This window comes from Perna viridis, chromosome 7 (assembly GCF_037379345.1).
Source record: "Perna viridis isolate PV_CMFRI_1.1 ecotype Kerala chromosome 7, ASM3737934v1, whole genome shotgun sequence".
Classification (NCBI taxonomy): Eukaryota; Metazoa; Mollusca; class Bivalvia; order Mytilida; family Mytilidae; genus Perna; species Perna viridis.
In genome coordinates, this window is record NC_142451.1 from 8,368,304 (window position 1) to 8,382,909 (window position 14,606).

Genomic DNA, 14,606 nt, shown 5'->3' on the forward strand with positions numbered 1-14,606 from the left:
GGGTCGTGTCTGTTTTTGCCACTGGTTCACCTCTATCATTCATGCAGATCTCTTTCTCTAAAGCAAGACTTTTGTATTTTATGGCTGTTATTTCGTGAGTAGATCAATACATGTAATGTTGACGACATTCTAATTCTCGTATTTAAAACTTTGTCGACATACATGCCCTGCTTCAACGAATCAGATGTCGTCACTGGGTTCAATGATAATAAATGCTTCAGTAGTGTGGCACACAGGATAAAGGGGGAACAAGTAGCTCCGAATAGATTGATTGATTGACTGTTGGTATTTAACGCCCAAGCAGTTATATTTCAACTATTTCCAGGCGATGGACATGAAATGGATGATACAATGAACATGAAATGGATGATAAAATGAGATGAAATAAAAAATGGGATGGGACACAAGGATAATAGGGTAGACAATTTTTTATTGTCACTGGAAATAGGGAGAGAAGGTTATGGTCGTGCAATTTAGCCTCCTGTGACGGAAAGCAAATGTCCCTACTTCGATAGAATACCACAGCAAGATACATTAACGTTCGAGGAAGGTGGCAGCTTTCCAAACACGGTGCACCTATATGGTTTGCGGTCAGGTATTCCGTATTATGGCCTGACGTAGCATGGTAGGGGAACCCCATTTCACCACCTTGGGGACACAACCCAGTTTCTCTGTGGGTAAAGCGCCCAAGCTACCGGCCAAGGTTCTGAGCTCTATTTAGACGCCTTCTTCTACAAGCTTAGCGCTGCTGCAGGTTTATTCTCAGAACATCTGGACCCGGTTAGGGCAGCTCCGAATAGAAAAACTTTAAATCTGTATATGTCCTAATCACTGTAAGGGTCATCTGTGTTTCTCATCCAGAAAAAAAAACTCGTAGCGTCACGACCCATTTTCTTTGAGTCCTACTTGAGGAAATGCCTTTTCAATATCTGTTTTTTTCCGTATTTTCCGTGTCGGAACCTAGTTAGAATATCTGTAAGCTTGTTTAACTCTAGAGGTGACGATAGACAGTCATTTAGACTTGGCAAATTTGCAGCAGCACAACAGTTGCATTTTTTTGTCCTTGATTATGTTATTGTACATTTTGGACGTTTCTGGCGCCGTAGTCCAACATGAAATTACATTTTATGTTCTCCTTTTTGCAACGAATTTGTTGGTAGGAAATTCTGGGTGATATTTTTAGATCAACTGGCCGAATGCCATGTGAGCTATTACCATCACTTGGCGTCCGTCGTCGTTGACAATCTTTCAAACTCTTCTCTTCTGACACAACTTGACCAATTTGAACCAAAGTATTGTTTGAATATTCCTTGGGGTATCCTGCATAGAACTGTTGTGGGGATTTTTGATCTGTTGAAAAACATGGCCGCCGTTACTAGAACACAGGGGTCAGACTGTAGTCTTTCGCATATATCTCCAAAACCGTTAGGTTTAGCTAAATCCTGACATGGCTAAAAGTGTTCAGCATGATGAGATCTATCTGTGATCAAATTTTCATTTTAATCCGTTAAGCCATATTAGAGTTATTGCTCTTTTTCAACATGTTTGGCCCCATGCAGGTCCTGGTGTTAAAAGAATAAGCCTGCAGCAGCGCTAAGCTTGTCGTAAAAGGCGACTAAATAGAGCTCAGAACCCTGGCCGGCGGCCAGAGCGTTTTGCCCACAGAGCAACTGGGTTGTGTGCCCCAGGTGGTGGAATGGGGTACCCCTAGCATGTTACATGCTAGGGTAGTCAGGCCATAATACGGAAAACCTGACCGCAAACCATAGTGGTGCAACGTGTTGGGAAACATGTTACCTTCCTTGAACGTTAAAGAACCATTCTATGGTATTTTCCCGGAGTAGGAACCATCGGCCACAGGAGTCTAAATGGCCCGACCCTACCCACCTCTCCCTATTTCCATTGGCAATCAAAATTTGTCGACCCCATTATCCTTGTTTCCCATCCCATTTTTAATTTCATATCATTTCATGTTCATTTTATCATCCTTTTAATGTTCATCACCTGAATATAGCTGAAATATTGCTGCTCGGGCGTTAAACGGCAACAATCAATCAACCAACCGTCTTTGTACTGGATTCAGAAACTCCACAAGAATCCATACAAACAACGTTACATAGCTGGACTTGTAACTCTTACGATATGCCAGAGTTTACCGTAACTACGCAGACTTTTTGTATTGCGCTAGGCATCTTACAATTAGGCTTCTGAAACAAGCATGTTGCTACAGGATTGAAGTCTTAACTACAGAACTCGTGGATCAATACGATGTACCCATCTGCACCATGAACACAGATTTGTTCAACGTGTCATAGTTATCCTTTCCTCTTTCGTCTACCATTGACTTTTATGACAACTCGGCAGGCGTTTCAAGAAAAGCAGAGGACGCTTAACCTACCAGTACACCTGTGTGTGTTTGTTTTCCATGTCTGGTCTTTCTCTCTGGATTACATTCTTTTGATTTCTGCAGGAATCTTGTTGCCCTTGATTTACCCTCCTCTACTAAGGTTGGCTTTCTCAGGATTTTTCTTAGCACCAGCTGTACCAAGTTTCTTTTATCGTCGTCTTTAGTATCTTATTCAAAATAATGGGGACTAATAGACTTCCGTATATCATATGTTTTACCCATGTTCTAAAGGCCTCTAATATAATGCACATCATTGATATATTATCGTGCACTGTGTTGGAAAAGGAATCCAAAACTGATTTCCATTCCAATTCAGTATCACCGATAGAAGGAACGTTTAGCTTAGGCAGTTCATGATACATACTTGCATTCGTAAATCTTGATGTTAATGTGGAAAGGACTGAATAGGATATGCGTGCTGATCTTTGTTTAGGCTGCTTGCAATAGGTGTACGATTGGGAAAATCTTACGAGGCATGCTTGTCTAACAATGATGAATATGCGGGATGTCGAGGAGCGTCTTTGGCGAGGGTGTGAATGGGATGGCAGTAGAGCTAGTAGCAGCATCGATGTTTAAAGACAGTTTTAAGATCATCTTCAGGTCATCAATACTGCTACATCGGAAAAGATTACTAACCGCACATCTGTTGCCTCCAGTTTTAATCAAGACCAGTCCTCACAACATACGCAGTACTTTCCACAAGCTACCATAAGTACGTCAGGATTTGCATGTACGAATGCATCGATGCACAACAAGATCAGTGGTTTCACTCATGATCTTTACGTTCCATACAAAAAATGATCGTTATGTATCGCGACGTTGCTACTGTTGTTACGTATCATTACGCCAACTGACGTTACAATATTTTGTTAACAAAAAGTGACAATTGAAACTAACGAATTAATTAACGAACTATTTCTCAACATGTACATTCAAAACCGCTGATCAGCTATATCTTTATTAAAACTCATTTCATAGTCGAGGCTTACAGAACATGGAGGTATAGTGATAACGTGGGTCAAAGAGGTATTCGTCCTTTCTTCATACATCTGTTACGTAGAGGGGTATCCTTCTATTCTTCCATATTCCTATTGTAATAATAAAAACTAAATGCAATATAACGAAGATAACTCTATTAAATCATTTCAGGTTTTGATCTGAATTATTTTTTTTATTTAGATTTCTTCAACAAAACGTGGACTTTTCCTTTTATAACATTAGTTTAACTGTATTTTATTGAAAGGTAGCAAACATCTTGTGCCATTCATGTATATGTATATTTACGAACAAACTTCGATAGGAGTTGGTAAGAAGATCGTTCCAGGTTTTGTTGATGAGTGTCTTTTTATAATTGTGGTGTAAATATACCCATATCTTATCAAGTAACGTTTACAGAATCTTAAATCATGTTGTGCTCCTTTTATTAAAAACTTTGTTTAAAATCAATTTAGACGTTAAGAGGTTAAATATGGAGCGGGTTTTTAGTTCATTTTATGGTATAGATTATTGATTACATTAACAAACAGGCTTGCAAATCTTGCAATAATTTTTTTCGCAAATATTGTTATTACATGGAGTGAAATTTTAAATTTTTTAAAGACGAAAATAAAATAAACTAATTATATTCTTATATGGTTAATATTGCTTTTACTGTTACTTCTCAATAAAGCAATAGTTGTTGATAGCATCTGTATCCAATTCAATGGGTTTGCAGGCCGTGAAGAAGTTATAGAACTTTACAATAATGGAAGCAAAGTACAAATTCTAGCGCATGACAGAAACTACAGTTATGACCAACCAGTTCTACACAGGTATGTTCTCATTTACTGTTCAATTTTCTGATTAGAATACTGCTTAACCAGGTAGATTCTGTTATGGTGGCACATGGTAAATTTTATCCCACCATTTGTTTTTTTGTTCCAATGTAATTTTTTCTTGATTATTGTATAATTTTTAATCTTTCTGTGCTCATGCAATTATGAATAGACAATGACAGAATTTATTTTCACTTTCATCAAGAAAAAAAAATCTTTCATATCGGCGTCATAAAATGCATGTATGTGATTTTTCCAAATTTTGTCACGTATGGTTCCAGTAATATTAGAAACATGATCGATTGCTTAAGTATTTAGTATGTGCATATAACCGTGTATTGTTTACAAAGGAGCAACATAAGCATTTAGCCCTATGGTGGAAGTAATTGTAAATCTGGTTTTAGACTGTAACACAGATTTAATATGGTTTTAACGACAGCAGTTCACTCAGTTCTTAGATCTTTTCTGGTCCTTCCACTAAGAAATTTTGATTTTGTTTTGTAATGAACCAAGGCTGTATATTGGTGAAGTTTGGCAAGTGCCATACTCCTTCACTCTGTGAAACCCGTTGAAAAAGCCATTTATGTTTGAAACCACCCGAATGACCTGATCCGTCAGTGGTTTGTAAGACTGTAAAATTCAGACGAAAGCCATTTTTTTTTATTTAACTGTCATAAAAAAACACTAAAAATTGGCAAACATATTTGACTTTCATTTGAAAACTAACTTGGAGAGGGCACCCGTAATGTAGTTGTAACGAGCGTCCGATTTTCTGCCATGTATTTTTAAGCAAACATATGTTTGTTATAAATTTGAAGCTGACATAAGAAAAATCTTGTAAAATAGCCACAATTTTGATTAAAAGTGTTTTGAAGAAAGTAACTCGAAGTCTATAAAAATTAGAACTTAAAAAAAACAGTCTATTTTTGGTATTTGATATATATTGAAAGCCTACAATTGATGTAACGTCAACACCTGAGAATGATAAACAAATATATACATATTGTATATCTAAGAACTATCATCATAGATGATCATGACTTTAAACCGTTAATCAACTTAACCCCGGTTTTCATTTTAACTGTAACCGCCACTGAACAACAAGCTTTATCACTTTACCATCACGCACATAGAACATATGACATTATTATTTCGTAATGTAAGATTTCTTGTTGTCACGTTTGAGTTAAATAGTTAGAAGTTGTACTTACTGTGGTCCTTTTAGTTCCATTCTAATGCAACATCTATTTATTTTAAATGCAGATCAATCCTTTTTATGTTTTACTTTGCGTTTCCTTGTTATTTCTTAAAGATAATTCTGGAAGAACAAACTAAATCTCGTAGGTCATCGAGCCTTTATGATGGTGATTGTTTGACAGCAATGATATGATAAATTTTGGAAATGTGTCATATTATACGAACAAGTGAAATGATTACCTAGAGAATTTCTGATCATTATCGGGCAGCAAACTTTTTTCTGCTTATCTTATCCCCAGTACCTTTCTATGGTTTCACTTATCATTTCTAACGTTTCCATTTATTCACATGTTAAAAAAGTGTCACTGTGAATTCCCAGGACAAATGACATCTTGAAGTTGCATACCACTGTGACGCTTTGAAAATTATTGCTTTCAAAATCTTTATGTTAATAGTACGATGATCGTAGAAATTTTCCACAAAATTTAGTTAAATAAATAATACTTAAAATCCACATTTTCACCTTTTCTGTTTATTGACAGCATGGAGGCAAATTACTCACACAAACAAAATCCAAACACTTTTGTTGTAAATTACAAAGATGATTTTAAAGAGTAATGAAGGGAACCAAGATTCTAGAGGAAATCAAAAGAATTTAATCCAGGGACAAAGACCAGACATGAAAAACAAACACAAAAATGAACATAAAGTAACTAAAATAATACATACAAAGTAACAAAAGTAAATGAGCAACTCGAACTCCACTATTAACTGGGAGCATGGACCCAGTTTTCATGGTGCAGATGGATACACCATAACGATCCACGAGTTCACGATGACAACCATAAAACTTCAGAAGTGGTGACTTGTAGCAACATAATCCTGTTCCAGAATTGTAAGAAGTCTAGCTCGATACAAAAAGTTTGCTACGACAAGCTCTGGCATAACGTATGAGTTGTGATATGAAAACTCCATACGCAGGTGCTGAAGCGATGTTGCCACAGATGAAAGAAAAGTTGACAATTCTGAATGAAAATTCATCACGTTTGTCGTAAAGTTTAGTCAATAGTTTTCCTTTACTATAGATCTCTTTGTGTAGGTCAAGATAAGAGGCTGATTTCACAGTGTCTGTAGCATCTTTTATCTCAAGTTCTTTGTGGTAGATGCGATGTATCCTATCCCCGAAAGTACAAATACTCACATAATTGTGGACAATAAATGAGCATACGCACAAATTATGCACTAACAATGCATAGATCTAGGTTCAGTGTGTTTCTGGTACTACACAGAGGGGTTGTAATTTGGGTCGGAAGTGGTGAAACCTATAGAACATTTTCTTACAAATTATTTTCTCTTTGGAACAGACTGTCTAGAACAAATCATCAAAGAATGTTTGCTTATTGAAAATATTAATATATTAGTGTAAACCTGAAAGCTGATAAGAATTGTGTAATAAAGATTATGTGTTCGGTAGTTTTGTTTTTACCCTTATAAATATAATTAACCTAGAACTTGTCAAGCCTTATGGGGCGTGTCCATCTGTCCATTTTTTCTCAGGGGATGTTTGTAACAAAACACACAGGAGACTAATAAGTGTATCGTTGGCATGTCCATTATCCGTAAATCTATTAAACTCGTAGTTTTGGTTTGTTTTGTTAGGTTATTTGTTGTTTTTTTTGTGATGGTAATAGCAACGATACCATAATTATTACGATATTCATGTTTTGAAGACAAAAACAAGACTAAGAAATGAAAAAAAAGACAAATAACCACGAATAACACAATTGAATTAAAAGGCTACACACAAAATTAAAAAAAAAAGTGTAGATTAGGTCCACTTGTATGCCCAATGTTCATATGCTGTCATAAGAAATTTAAAAGATAAAGACACTGTGAACTTATACCGTTGATTAGTGGCAACGTGCGTCGATTTTGACGCGACTTGTAAGTAGCCAAATGGTTTATTGCTTGTTTTTGTATTAGTGCATGTGCTGAGATATCGTCCCGTGCAACCCCACTCATCAACCAAAATATTATTTTTAGCGACCTTATAGCTTTTATTAACGAATCCTTTTGTTGCTATAAATTCCATTTTTTTTTACGTTTTTTGATTTTCCGAACTTCTATCTACAAAATTAATGTATAAACATGTAGACCAATGACTCATGATGACAATGATGTCAATACCCCTGGAGTATTATTGTTACAATTAAAATGATATTTTCTGCTTACTGTTATCACGTTTAATACTTCTGAAGTTCTTTTAATGACTTGTGGCGATTTTTGTAGTCCAAAATTATAAAAAAAATGCAAAAACGGGATATTCGAATTTCCCGTATAATACGTATATAATCGACTCCACAAGTTATTTCAGTTTTACATATGTCGTCCAAGGTGGACTTAGACGCTCAACACATTGAGTCACAAAAAACTTGGGGGTCACCCAGGTGTGCATGGTGGACTCTCCCAGCCCATGGACTATATGTGTTTTCTTTACATTTTCTGTGAGGTTTATTCGTTATTTCTATTTTAGTCCATTTTGTCCTTTTTAAAACGTTTAAACGAGAGCCCCGTCTAGAATTATTGTTTTGCTAAATGTCAAAGGCAGAGATATGGGAAAATATCAAGTAGTCTCAAGCAGATCAAAAATGAAGATTTTGTATGTAGCATTTTTTTGAAAGGACAATCTGTGTTAGACATGTGTTTTATTGCTTAACATCAATTTGTAGTTTTCAGAATCCAGTTGAAGTAAACCAAGGTGATCAAATCAATGTACGATGTATATACTCAACAATGTCAAGGTCAACCAGAGTTCTATTTGGCAATTCAACATCCGACGAAATGTGCCTTGGTTTCATTACATACTTTCCAAAGGAAAACTTAAAGGACCCTTACTGCATGAATTGGAAATCTGTATCAATGTGCCTACTCTGGAATAGGGATTCTGATATGAACGTTCAAGGCTGTAATATACAGCGGTTTTTTCAAGGAAAAGATTCAACAGCTAATGCAATCATTCAAAACATTGTTCAGTCATGTGACCCATATAAAACGTGCTCTGATTGGTGTAAATATTCTGTAAACGTTGCAAAGCAACATCCTTGTTTCAAGGGCGATGTTTTGGACTTTATAGGATTTAAAAAGAGAAATAATTTTCCAGATTTTCTCATTCCATTTATTATATGTGATCACAGGAAGAGTATGAACTTTTCTGTTGAAATTATATTTAAAAATCCTTCCAAAACAACAGTAGAGCCGACTAACTGTTCTTCGAGTATTAAATATTATATGCTATCTACGGTCTTTCCACTGTTATTTATACTTTTTTTTAAGTCTAATATATACTAATAAAAATTATAAAGCATTCTAGTTACTATATAAAAGAACAGAATGTTATGATTTACGAAATGAGAATGCTAAAAGTTAAATATCATTAAATTTGTAATGATTGGTTTTTGAAATATTTACGTCTAGTTAATGTTTAACATGAATGTATGACAGTTTTTTAAAATTCTTATCGGGGTTCATCGGATTTCTTACTTATGCATTGATATTTTAAACTTAACTCACTAAACGACATAATGAACCCAGAAATCGTTAAGTTTGCATGCAGAACAGTCTTTGAATACTTACTGTATTTTATCTGCTATAAACCGTAAGCATTACGGAGATAACTGCTTACTCTGCAAAACATTAATATTACATAATGTCATAACATTTAGAAAAAAACTGTTTTCAGACGTGCACTTTCACCATTTGGTTTATATCTTTTTATTGTTATTATACAAAAGGGTTTTTCTTCAACATTACATGGTCTTAGATTATTTGCATGTTTTAGTAGTACTATGTTGAAGCCCAGAAATGGTTCTGAAGATCTTTTCTGAACTTATTTTATTTAATAAAAGGCTTAATATGTCTTCATATGATTTGTATGATACCACCATCTATAAGAATAGGAGTTATTATTCCAGGACGACGCCACATTTGTTATTATAATATGTTGTTTCCATCTTCCTGTTTCTCAGTTCTCTGACAAATAATTAAGGAAATCATACAAAATGTCTGTACGCCATCATCTATTACAACCGGTCTACTTCATTTAGGCGTCTTTTGTTTGTATATCTGATTTTACAGACCAGGTCAATTATACCCTTGTGAGTTTTCTACCAAACAAAATTTGTTAGTGATTATATATCCCCCTCTATAAGCTATTGTTTGATTCTCCCAGTCTGTTTGTCGCATTGTTTGTAAAACTGTGTTTCCAATACCTCTACAGTATTTGTGTTAAACATTAACAACTATACAGTTATAGACATAAAAGCACTGGGCATGTACGTAGGTTTCCCAAAACCAAAACAATAGGAGATATATAATTTTTCTTGTATTGCGAAACTTTTGTAAACCGAACCTCTTTTGATTCGGTTTGCTACGGTTTAAAATACATTTAAAATTGATATAAAGGGATTTTAAAAAGTGTCTCGTTTAGACGGGTGGTCGTATTATTCACAGGGGAATGAATGTTTTGTCTGTTTTTCCGACGCAGTCGGTATAGTTTCGCTTTGTACCCTTTGACCTTAAAGACCCTCTTCAACGCAAGTCACTTGATCGCAATTCTGTTTCCCGATAGGCCAAATACTGATAACGTAGTGGCGTTCGAAAAAACTATATCGAAAATTAGTGCGTGACATGTAAATGAAATGTAGAAATTTACAAGTAAAAAGAAATAATTTTACTGGGTCGGTTATCTTTATTTTTAAAGATAGTACTTGTTTTTATTTCATTTTATTTACTTTCCTTTTTGTTAACCATCAGATAATATGTCATGTCGTTTAAATTGGAGTTATTTTGTGTAATATCTTTTTGTTTTTTTTTACCATGAGATAGTGTGTGTTTAAATGTTGTCCTTTTAATAACCAATGTACGCAGACTTTTTGTATCGAGCTAGAATTCTAACAATTAGGCTTCTGGAACAGGGTTATGTTGCTACAAGATTGAAGTCATCACTACAGACGTTTTATGGTCGTCATCATGAACTCGTGGATTGTTATGGTGTATCCATCTGCGCCATGAAAACTGATTTGTTCAACGTGTCATAGTTTTCCTTTCCTCTTTTGTCTACCCCGGACTTGACTTTTTATGAGCAACTCGGCGGGTGTTTCTAGAAAAGCAGAGGACGCTTACCCTACCGGTGCAGCTGGTCCATGCTCCCAGTTTTTAGTGGAGTCCGAGTTGCTCATTTGCTTTTGTTACTTTGTATGTATGATTTTAGTTACTTTTTGTTCTTTGTTGTGTATATCTGTTTTCCATGTCTGGTGTTTGTCCCTGGGTTACATTCTTTTGATTACCGCTATAACCTTGGTTGCCTTGTTAACTCTTTAAAGGCTTCTTTCACTGAAAATACTGGGTAAAAAGGAAGTCTTGAGCTACTTGAAAAGTGTTCACATATCATGTACCCTGACGTTCCAATTGAACTATTTTCATTTGGCGAAGTGTTTTTCTGTCGATTCTGTTTTGTTTTATGTTTTTTTTTTTTCGAATTTCTTATTTTGCTATATACGTGATAACCTTTCAATATCCTAGAATGTCAAGTTTTATAGTTTAAACATAGTTTGGCAGATTTTCCGTATAAGAGTAACATAATATCAAAAGTTAATAGTGAAATGGATAAATGAACTAATGCATGATGAACAAGTATCCGGCTCTCGAAAAACGTACATGTACAAATACTAAAAATACAGAGGAATTTGCGTTTATATTTATAGATTTAATTTACCATATATTAGTATGACATTTATTCCATATGTTAATAATATAATTCATAAATTTGAATACCCATAAAGTATGTGAATGAAGAACACAGATAAAGCAATATTTTTGAATGAAATTTCTTCCAAGCTAAATAAACCTAAACTACATACTGTATTGTCTTAACCTAAAGCTTTATCAAACTGTACGTTAAACTGCACAATAGTACAAGGAACAACAAAACCCCAAAGAAATGGCATTTCCTCTATTTTCTAAGATAAAAAAAAAAGAAAAAAATTGAAACAGTGGTAAACTGTATTGATTTTTTAAAATTAATGCGGGATCTCATATTTTGTTTATTTTATCTTCTTAGAAGTTTTGGAAAATGTCCAAACTGAACATGATTGCAATAAAAATATTATGGTACCATTCTTTAAAACATTAATATACATAAACTTAGAAGGTCATCTTCAAGTGAAATACTAAAGACGTCCTTTTCATTTTGGTATCGACTTTTTTAAAGTTTAAAAGTTTCTTTTCTTGCATGATTAGGCAAACCCTTTGAAAGTTAGAATTTCTAACAGAACAGATTCCTTTTTTACAGAAATTGAAATTTAAAAAGCATGAAAAAAACCTTTCTAAAATTATTTTAACGATATTTTCTGAATAACTATAACACTGATAGACCCAACATGTATTCAGGGATAGATACAACATAATTTCTTTGTCACATTTTCGGACATACAGACCTTAAGGAAATATAAATATCCGTTTGCTGCAGACAAATTCAAATAATATACTTCCATTAAATGTATGAGTCATAATATGTCTATTGTTCCTTTCTTAACTGTAATTTCTTGCTGTCAAAGACAAATGTAGGGAGTTATACCTGGAATATAATAGAAAAAAGGTGATATTAAAATTTTTAGCAGGTAAGCATATCCGCTGTAAAAAAACTTTAAACGAGGAAGGCTTCTTAGGTTGACTTTATTGAATGATTGGCATCTATTACACTAAAGTCCATATGATAAGTTTATGTCCGCCCGTTGATTCAATGTTCAAGGTACCAATAAGTGAAAATGTTTTGACGTATGTGTAATTAGAAATTAAGGACAAATTGATTTGAAGCAATTTCTCAGTATAATATTGAGTAAATTATGGAATGAATGAAGTGTAATGTACACGCCTATATCTATTTATAATATATACATATCTAAAGATAATCGACCAATGTTCATTAATACCTATTCTTTCAATGCATCAAACATAACTTCCTTCAACTTAGCTAATATCCTTTCTTATTTCATCAGGATTCATCTTGATTTTACGCCCCTGTTGACGTAAATAATGGGATAAACTTCTTTAATGAAGATGTCCATGATTTCTGCATAATTGGATTATCCAACGTTAGCATCGTTATTTGATTTGGTTCCTAATGAAAGATATTTTCCTTCTATATATCATTGCTTACTTTCCTGAATATCCTTCAGAGGGCAAAAGGTCACGATGGGATACTTAAAGGAACTTAATCCAAATAAAAAAGCTAACAAACATTTGCTAAAACAAAACGAAAAAGAAAATATTTAAATAATATCACAATAATAATAAATAAACTTTGAAAGGAACCAATTCGTTTTTTAAATTGCTACCACTATTAATAGTAAATGACGCTTTGTGTTATTTATTTTGTCTCATAATTTTTAAATGCTATGACTGTTAATATCCGGCAAATTTAATATAACAAGAATGAATGACTGCAACATCAACAACCAATATGAATTGGAAATATATAATTAAATGCACCCTGTAGTAATATCAATATTGATAAAATAAAAATCATTTATCAATATTTTTCCCAAGGCGCATGATCCTTAAAGCATTATGAAAACGAACAAAACCATAAGGTATTTCAAATGCGGGGTTGGAGGAAAATTATTGTATTGGACAACAAACTAATCCACATTTATTTTACTCTAACTGTGCGGAAATATTCTAGAGAGTATAATTAACAAAAGTAAAGGGAAAAACTCGTAACGTGTACGATGACTTTTTCTCACTGTCATATTCAACTTAAAACGAATGTTCCTTCCAACGTTTTTTATTATCTGTCATCTCATAGAACTTGTTCTGCATGCTGAAAAAGTAAACCAAATGGTGTCTTGTTAATACTTACATATTTCAGATCTATAAAATGAATCAGAAACTCTTTCATAGGTGCGTTTACTGTGTTGATGCTCACAGGCCTTAACACAATCCTGGTACTCTCCTATCATTGACATCAAATTATCCCGCAGAGGTACAAGTCTGTCATATCGCGTTGATGCAGCTATTAATGACTGTACAAATGCCTCAAATGTCATATCTGAAATGAATATTTCATGGAAATATCAGCATAAAAACATTGGCATGAGGCTTTCGTGTTGATGAATGGTTTTTCGAATATAACATTATAGGGAGAACTTTCTATTTCTTTAGTGCTAAGTATCTTAGTATTATCGAAGTGCGTATGAACTGTCCATATTGTTTTTTTCACAACACAAACGGAATTCAGTACAAGTGTAATGGAGAAACAGAGACGGACTGAGTTCTGAGTCAAAAGTGATAGAAGTAACAAAAGAATCAATATTAAAACAAACAAACGAACACGAACAGTTACAATTTATCCACTCACAAAAGTCGTATTTAGCCTATCAAGTTGGATTTAAACAATTCGCACACATTAGGTAACCGATAATGAAGTTACGTCCCTAAGATACTTATTTTTAATCGCAGATATATCAAACTGTATACTCGTAACTGTATTATTATTGTTTTATCATGTTGTTCTTAAAATTCAAATGTTAATTAATACACAATTTTGCCGATAAAGTTAATTTTATCATTTTAAATTATAGTTCAAAACAGTTGAATTGTTAAGTTACATGATATGTTCTAACAATACATTCTTTAAGACACGATAAATACATCCAATGTTTAATGTACAAAAGTTTTTCTTAATAAGCGTGTATACAAAAGCGATTTATACTTTATAACTTTACTTTGTGCTTTGTTTTAAAGAATGAACATTTCTGCAAGAATCTGATAATCAAAATAATAAATACGTTGAGAGAGAAAATTAAATAAGATGTATCACTAGAAAGTTCAAAACTTTCAATCTTCTGTGAAATATTTTTTTCTTTTTGTTACGAAGTACTTCATTTCGTGTTGAATAATAGCTTTCTTGCCAGTATTAATGGTTCCTTCTACAAACTAAATTCTGTCCACTCATGCAGACCGAACATATTGTCAAATGATATTAAATGGCGTTTTTGTCGTTTAAATTAAAAGGAAAATACTTTTGTCTGAAAGTTCTGAACGTCAGTTGAAAAATGAATTTGCTCATTTGTCAAAGACTATTTCTTTTCAAATATGTCTAATCTTATTTGACACAAGGGCGTTAATGT

At 33.7% G+C, this 14,606-nt stretch overlaps 2 protein-coding genes across 4 annotated transcripts in view; one reads left to right on the forward strand and one right to left on the reverse strand.

The window, feature by feature from the left end:
* LOC148611189 (dopamine beta-hydroxylase-like) overlaps nt 1-9,918 on the forward strand; it is a 41,362-nt gene extending 31,444 nt beyond the window's left edge. The window contains exons 8-9 of one of the 2 annotated variants that reach the window (XM_088591454.1): nt 4,122-4,218; nt 8,148-9,918. In XM_088591454.1, the coding sequence (XP_088447580.1) occupies nt 4,122-4,218; nt 8,148-8,766 (716 nt within the window). In that variant the 3' untranslated portion in view covers nt 8,767-9,918. The remainder of the gene's footprint in view (nt 1-4,121; nt 4,219-8,147) is intronic. The other variant, XM_088591456.1, reaches the window with a different exon arrangement.
* A 1,460-nt stretch (nt 9,919-11,378) lies between these two features.
* LOC148611190 (uncharacterized) overlaps nt 11,379-14,606 on the reverse strand; it is a 33,379-nt gene continuing 30,151 nt past the window's right edge. For both annotated transcript variants that reach the window (XM_088595277.1, XM_088595278.1), the window contains exons 3-4: nt 13,337-13,525; nt 11,379-12,052 (exon numbers count right to left, since the gene is read on the reverse strand). In XM_088595277.1, the coding sequence (XP_088451403.1) occupies nt 12,027-12,052; nt 13,337-13,525 (215 nt within the window). In that variant the 3' untranslated portion in view covers nt 11,379-12,026. The remainder of the gene's footprint in view (nt 12,053-13,336; nt 13,526-14,606) is intronic.